Source organism: Crocuta crocuta, unplaced genomic scaffold (assembly GCF_008692635.1).
Source record: "Crocuta crocuta isolate KB4526 unplaced genomic scaffold, BGI_CrCroc_1.0 scaffold344, whole genome shotgun sequence".
Taxonomy (NCBI): domain Eukaryota; kingdom Metazoa; phylum Chordata; class Mammalia; order Carnivora; family Hyaenidae; genus Crocuta; species Crocuta crocuta.
The window spans coordinates 2395552-2402863 of NW_027533081.1; the positions used below are offsets into that span (position 1 = coordinate 2395552).

The following is a 7312-nucleotide window of genomic DNA, read 5'->3' on the forward strand; positions in this document are numbered from 1 at the left end:
AGCCTGGTTGCTGCGCACATCCCCCCTCCTCCTCCCTCCCTTGGGCTTCTGGAGCCCTGGCCGCCCCCACCGCCATCTGGCTCCACCAGCAACGCTCCCCCTACTCCCTCCCCCCACTCACTGTGCTTCCTCCCTCACCCTGCTCCCGGAGGCCCCTGCCCCAGGGGGATAGGGGAGCCTCAGTCACGGGCCACGTGGCCTCTTTTCCTTTTGTTTCCAAGTCCTCATGGGCCCAGGCTTTGAGAAAACGTGCATGTGCATATTTTTGCCTATGCTGTGTGTGCTGTGTTTATAAGCACACGTGTACATGCATGTGTGTGCACACGTGTGGTCCTTGCCCTGCCTGTGTACGTGCTGTGTGTGCACATGTGTGTACAGGGGCAAGCGGACCCGTGTGGACCTGTGTCTGGGGTGCAGCATGGGGGAGGTGCACAGGTGCCTGGCCACATGCTTATGTGGGCACGCCCGAGATGGCATGAGACCCCAAGCAGTGGTGTGCTGGGTCTCGGAAGGGAGGGGCTTGGCCTTGCCCACTGAGCTCTCCTTCAGGGCCACCTTGTCTACCTGCACCGGGGCCTCTGGGACCACCCAACCCACACAGAGCTGGGGGGCAGCTGAGGGGAGGGCAGCGCTGGCTAGGGTGGAAGGCTAGGAGCTCTGGGGACTCTGTGTGGCACCGGAGCAGACATCCCCCACAAAGGCAGCCTCATCCTGCTCCCATGGGCTCCATGCAGGACAAATACCTCTCCCTGGGCAGATGCCACTATCAGTCCGGCTAGAAGGGACGGTGGCCAAGGCACATCGATGTTAGTCTTCATGGTGGAGGTGGAGGGCAGGGGCATGACACATTCCTGGTGACCATGATGGGTGCCACCGGAGTGAAATGGCAGGCTGCACTACTCGGCAAATCCCTCGCCTCTCAGGGCCTCTGTGTGCCTGTGACTGAGGCAAGGCTGCGCCTCCGGAACCCACACGCCTCTCACTGCCCACAGCACCCCAGCCTGAGAGGCCATAGCTTAAGAAAAGATCTCTTTATTCCACGTCGTCCGGTATTTTTACACAAGTAAAATAAAATGCATATCTCTATATACCGCGATCCGGGTGGGAGGTGGCGTTCTGGAACAAACGCTGCCGCTGCACCCTGTAAACATGATGTGATNCGTATGTACACACACCTGACTGCTGAGAAAGGCCTTGCGATCCGTGGCCGGTCAGCAGGGCCCGAGCACCGTCCACAGCACCAGCGCGAGGCCTAGGGGGGCCAGGCTGCAGGCGACGCTGGGCAGGGCACCTGAGCCCTCCGCATCGCCAGCCCCACCACCCCCACTGCTCGCCTGGCCCAGGCGGCAGTGGCTGCGGGTGCGGTTCTTGCGGGAACAGCCTGGCCTCCGGCGAGGGCCCGTGGTGGGGGGCCCTGGTGGTTCGGAGCCCTCGGGCCGCATCCCGGTCAGTGGTGGCTCAGCTGAGCCAGGCAGGGTCCCGAAGGGGGAGTCGTTGATGTGCCGTGGGCCAGAGCCATTGCCTGGTGGGTTGTCGCCGGGTGGCACACGTCCCTTGAGCGCGTTGCCGGCTGAGCCTGGACTGCCAGCCTCCAACACTGAGGCCTTGTTCGCGGCATCAGGCTGGCAGCACTTGGGCAGACCCAGAGGCTCCTCATCAGTAGGCCCGCCGGTCCGGAAGGGACGGGAGGGCCTGGCAACAGCAGCGCAGCCCTCCAGGTCGGTGGCAGCCAAGCGCTTGAGGTCACGGCCGGCCAGGTGTGGGGGCAGGCTGCAGGGCAGCTCAGACGAGGAGCCTCGGAACTGCTGGAGCCAGGCCCAGAGCGGGCGTGCTCGGCAGTCACACACCCAGGGGTTGTCATTGAGCCGCAGGTACTGCAGGGAACGCAGGGGCGCCAGGGCCTCTGCGGGCAGCGCAGAGAGGTTGTTGGCAAACAGGTAGAGGGTCATGAGGCGGCCGAGGTCACGGAAGGCATGCGGGTGCACACGGGCCACGCGGTTCTGATGCAGAAGGAGACGGTCGAGGCTGTGCAGGCCGCGGAAGGCGCGCTCGGGCACGCTGGGGATGCGGTTGCCGTGCAGGAAGAGGTGCGTGAGGTTGCCCAGGTCTCGGAAGGCGTCATCTGGCAGCGCCTGCAGCCCATTGTCCTGTAGGTAGAGGTACTGCAGGGCGGCCAGGCCACGGAACAGGCCGGGGCCCAGCTCCTGCAGGCCACAGCGGTCCAGGTGCAGCGTGTGCAGGCGGCTCAGGCCGTGGAACGTGGTGGGGTCCACAGAACGCAGCTGTGCATTGTCACTGAGGTCCAGCTGCTCCAGAAGGGCTAGGCCGGTGAAGGCAGCAGCGTCAATGCGGGCCAGCGCATTTGAGTGCAGCCACAGGATGGTGAGGTTGCGGCAGGCACGGAAGCCAGCGGCGGGCACGTGCACGATGCGGTTGCCATGCAAGAAGACGCGCTGGCTGGCGGCCGGGATGTCAGTGGGCACGGCCTGAAGGCCCTGCTGCGGGCAGCTTGTCGTCACCTTGGGCTCGTTGTAACATACGCAGGCACCCGGGCATGGTGCTGCCACCCGCCACGCCTGCAGCCACAGCACCCAGGCCAGCAGCTGGCTCCCTGTGGGCAGAGGAGAAGGTGGTTAACAGGCAGAGGGCCCTGTGAGGCTAGGGGTCAGGCTGGGGCCAGGCTGGCCCCCGGAATTGGGCCTCAGGAGGGCCTAGAGCCGGGCCTAGGACATGTTGTCACTCCTGAAAACTCAGGTGCTGTGATCCCCACTCCTCCTGCCACACAGAAACCACTTCACCAAAACGTGCCAGGGGAGTTACATGTTACGCACTGAGGAACCTCACCTGCAGATGCCCCATGCCACCCTGCCCAGCGCTCAAACACACGAGCTGGCATGCCTGCACCCCAGCCACTCGGGGTTAGCTGGGTCACCACAAGGGCCCATTTGAAGGCCTCTTGAGATAAACACTCATGCCTGCAAATACCATTTTGGGACTCCAGTGAGTCCCGGGACCTGCCCACCCTCCCTGTCAGTCCCAGCACTGTTCCCTAGCCTGTCCCCTCCCCCACCAGCCCACAGGCCAGGCTGGGAGAGAGGCCCTTGGTAAACACTGAGGATCAGGCCGGCCAAACTCACAGGTTCACTCCCAGGCCTACCAGGCAGCCAGGTGCCGGGCTTCCGGAAGCTTTCGGAGCAGCCCCTCCTGAGGGCCCTCTCAGGCTACAGGAAGGGAGGGGCTGTGGCTCAGACCCTGCGCCCTGTCCAAGCCCCCTGCCCAGGCCCCAGAGCTCCTGGGGCTCCTGGGCTGCCCAGATTATGAGCAGGCCTCGCCACTGCAGAGAGCTGTGCTTTAATGAGGAAACCACAAGGGCCTTAGAACTGGGAGCCACAACCCCCAGTGGCCCTCCTGTAAGGGGTCTGGGGCCCGCCAACAGGCACATGAAACTGCTACAGGCACAGCCGACTCCAGAGTAACTCTACTCTCACACGATCAGGAGCCTGGATGCCTAAGGGCAGGGGTGCAGCCCTGCTCACCCTGTGAGCCCCCTCCAGACAGGCTGCTCCCTCCTCCACACATCCTGACTTGGCATGGAACTCCTCCTGCAGCCTCCTCCCCTCGGCCTCATTCTCTGCTTGATCTCCTCCCTGGGTGAGGAGCTTACTCCTTCCCAGCCAATCGATGCCTGCATAATTCCTCAACGCCCTCCCCCCCATCTGGGGGCCAGACACACACGGCCTCACCAAAGACCTATACTCCAGGCACACTGTATCCACCCTGGTCTCATCAGCAGGGCCACACACCCCGATATGAAGCTCACTGTCTATCATCCCACCATTAGAGCCCCCTCTTTGAATGCCAAAGGTTCTTTTCTCCGTCAGGAGTGAGTCTATTAAAATGTGAATCCCCCTGGGAGGGTTATGGCTTATCAGCTAACACTTGAGTTATCAGCTAACACCTTCGTTGACAGCTAACACCTGCATTGACAGCTAACACCTTTCTTGGCAGTTAGCTAAGAGCAGGATTCTGCAGACATGAGGCCGGCTAAGTGCTGGGGCTGGAGCCAGGTGGGAGGAAGGAGCGGACTGTGAGCCAGCTTCCCCCACCCAGAACTGTGACCTTGGGGACCCCCACTCATGCTAGGTCTCTCACCACACTGGATCCTCCCTGCCTGGGCTGGTGCAGATGCATGCCCCAAGCCCAGAGCCCCAGCAAGGCCAGCGGGGCATGAGGAGTGTGCCCCTTTGGAGCGTGCCCGATATCCTGGGGGCCTCCTCTGTCCCTTGTGCTCTGCCAGCCTCCATGGCGAGTCATTTGTTAGCTGCTGGGTACATGGCAGCCTTAGGATGGGGGTCCAGAGAGGCTGGCCTGGCCCAGAACCCCCCAAGCCTAGGGCACCCTTCCCTAGGCTGGCCATGCACAGGAGGCTGTGAGGGGGCACCTCAGCCAGCTGTTCTATTTAAACTGCTGACACCTTCTTCAAGCTCTCTCCTTATGGGGCTTCTTGGGCAAGTCAGGCCTGATTATGCCAGCTCTCACCAGCATCTCACCTGCCGCCGGATGTAACTGTGCTATGAAAACAGCACTTCCTGTCCCCGAGGACTCACAGCAGAGGAAGATGTGGGGCAGGGCGGGATGGGGACCCCAGGTACTCACCGGGCCGGCCTCTGGACCTCACTACCACGGACGTGCCACGTCACCAACCATGCTACTGTGCCAATGTCATCACCCGGGCCACACCACCAACCAGGCTATGCCAGCAGCCACCCATCGTGACCACGCCTGCTCCATCGCCGTCTGAGCTGTCCGGTGGCTGCCAGGCCTGAAGCCGTGGTCTGTGAGCTCAGCTGGTGTCAGGTTCAGCTGACTTCGCCAGAACCAGACGCTCCTCCGGCTTCCAGCCCTCCCTAGTCTGGGGCCCCACGAGGCCGTAAGCTACGTGCTTGGGGCTACACCCACTCTAAGAACGGCCCAAGGCTCCAGGGCTGAGCCACACCATGGGGGTAAGTGGCAGAGTAGCCGCGTGGCTCAGCCCTGCCGGGAATCGGGCATCAGGCGCAGACATGGCTCCATTCCCGCTGAGCCAACTGCTTTTCAGAAACCAACTTCTGAGGGTCGGTCCCTGTGCACAGACCTACTGTCAGTGCATGGCCAGTGGTGGGCTCTCTCCTCGCTGAAGCCGCGGTAATTGGCTCCAGCCTGGACCCCCTTGGGGCCTGCCTGCTGGTCTCCATGGCAACCCCTCCGCTGAGCAAGCAGAGGGGGCATCTTTTTATGAGATAATCAAACCCAACTTTGCGGCCTGTGTTCGTATTCACAGCAGGGGCCCTAGGGACACGGAGGGCCCTGCCAGGCTGCAGGATGGTGTTTCCTGATCCCACCCCAGGGGCTGGGCCCAGTCACTCATCTGATCCCTCCGAATCCTAAAAAGCCCTCTCCATCTTGTCCCCCATCCACTCCCCCCATCTTTCCTCCCAGCCCATCCCCTTGTCCCTAGGCCCCACCTCCCACTCGTGCCTACCCTCACTGGGCTCCTGTTCCCGGTAAGCACTCAATACCAGCTCACTTCCAAACACGTGACAAGAAAACAGCCCTGTCATGACCCTGGCCCCCACACGGAAACCACAGTGCATCACACTCCCGCCCCAGGCCGCCAGGCCACCTGCGCTTCACACAAACCCTGGCCAGCCGCCCTCCTGTCATCCCTGGGGCTGATTCTTGCCTCCTCTTTCCTTAGGCCTCAGTGCAGAATGGCCCGGCCAGGGGTCTTCCTCCAGTGTCCTCCCCATGGGGTCATGGGAGAGGCTCCCACCTTAGCTCAAGTCTGCCTCAGGAGGAGTGGCAATGGCACTAAGGCCACCATTGGTGAAGGACCAGCCACTCCTGCCTGGGAGGACGTGGAGGGAGGCAATGACTGGATTCTGCTCAGCGCCTCTCCCACCAGGGCAGCCATGGATGGGACAGGAATGACAGCTGAGGACGCCATGCAGCCACGACCCCAACAGGCCTGGGTGTGGCCCAGGTGTCCAAAGAGCACCCGCACTGCTCACCGTGCCCTAGCTCCTGGGCAGCAAAGGGCCCAGCTTCTCCTTCAAGGTCACTGAAGGGGGTGGGGGGAGGAAGGAAAGGGAAGAAGGAAGGAGGGGAGAAGGGAGGGGAGCCAGGAGGGGCAGGAGGTTTCTGGGGACTCACCAGCAGCCGCAGGAGCCAGTGGGCGGCGTGCAGGCGGCTGCTGAGGTCAGCAGCTCAGAAGCATGGATTGCCAGAGGCCGTAGGCTCAGGAGAGGTCTCTGGTGTGTTCCCTGGCCTCTACTGGTCTCAGGGCCCTCTACCCTGGGCTGAGGTATGCAGGTGAAGCACCCCTGAGGTCCTATGGGATACTTCTCCCCGTCCCCTGGTGAGGTCATAGAGATAGCGCAGGGCTGGCAGCCTTGGTTGCCCAGAGTACCGGCTCAGTGTCCTTGGGCCTCCCTGCTGCAATGGGGTGGCAGAAACATCCTATTCAAGGGGGCATTACCAGCCTTGGAGGTAGCTAGGGGGTCTACCAGCTAGCATAAAACCCCTGCATAAAAACCCCGCCTGCACGCCGCCCACTGGCTGCATAAGAATCCATTTTCGTTATACTATCACGAACCCATTTTACAGACTAGGGAATTGAGGCAGGGAATGATTAAGCCGTGGACTTCCCCCACCTAGAGATGGTCCAGGAGAAAGGGTGGGAAAGAGAAGGGGCCACGGTGCCACCCAGAAGGGGCTGGGAGGCATGTCCAGCCCAAGCCTGAAAAGCAGCCGCAGTGTGGCCTGCACAGGAATGGAGCCCAGTCTGTGAGGGCGTGGGCAGGCACCAGGGGTACCCAGCCCCCTCCTGTGCCATCTGTGGCAGGGAGGCAACATCTCCATGGAGGCTCTGCGTTGCTACCTGCCCCCTAACCCCCGCCCCCAGGAGGCTGGGGTCAGTGGGCTATGGAAGGTCTGGGCAGCTGTAGCACAGCCAGGACATTGGTCAGCTCAGGACCCTCTCAATCACCAAGAACGTCCCGAGAAGGGTCACATCACAGACCGCAGTTACACGGCAGAACAGGAGGCCACAGCTCAGCACACCGAGGCCAGAAATAGCTCCGGGCGGGGGTGGGGGGCTGGTGGCATCCACACACCGCAGAGGGTCAAGGCACCCCAGCAGTGCTACACTCACTCTCTCCTGTCCCATGACTGCTCCCCATCCCTGCCAGCCCTCTACCAGTGCTTGGCTCACCACCCGCCCCCCCCCCCCCCCCCCCCCCCCCCCCCCCGCCCCCCCCCCCTCCCCCCCTCT

At 62.5% G+C, this 7312-nt stretch overlaps 1 protein-coding gene across 1 annotated transcript in view; it reads right to left on the reverse strand.

Moving 5' to 3' along the window:
- Positions 1-1166: 1166 nt before the first annotated feature.
- The window catches only part of RTN4R (reticulon 4 receptor), a 24189-nt gene continuing 18043 nt past the window's right edge, over positions 1167-7312 (reverse strand). The window contains exons 4-5 of the mRNA XM_077745929.1: positions 3158-3221; positions 1167-2611 (exon numbers count right to left, since the gene is read on the reverse strand). Coding sequence (XP_077602055.1) covers positions 1212-2611; positions 3158-3221 — 1464 coding nt within the window. The 3' untranslated portion in view covers positions 1167-1211. The remainder of the gene's footprint in view (positions 2612-3157; positions 3222-7312) is intronic.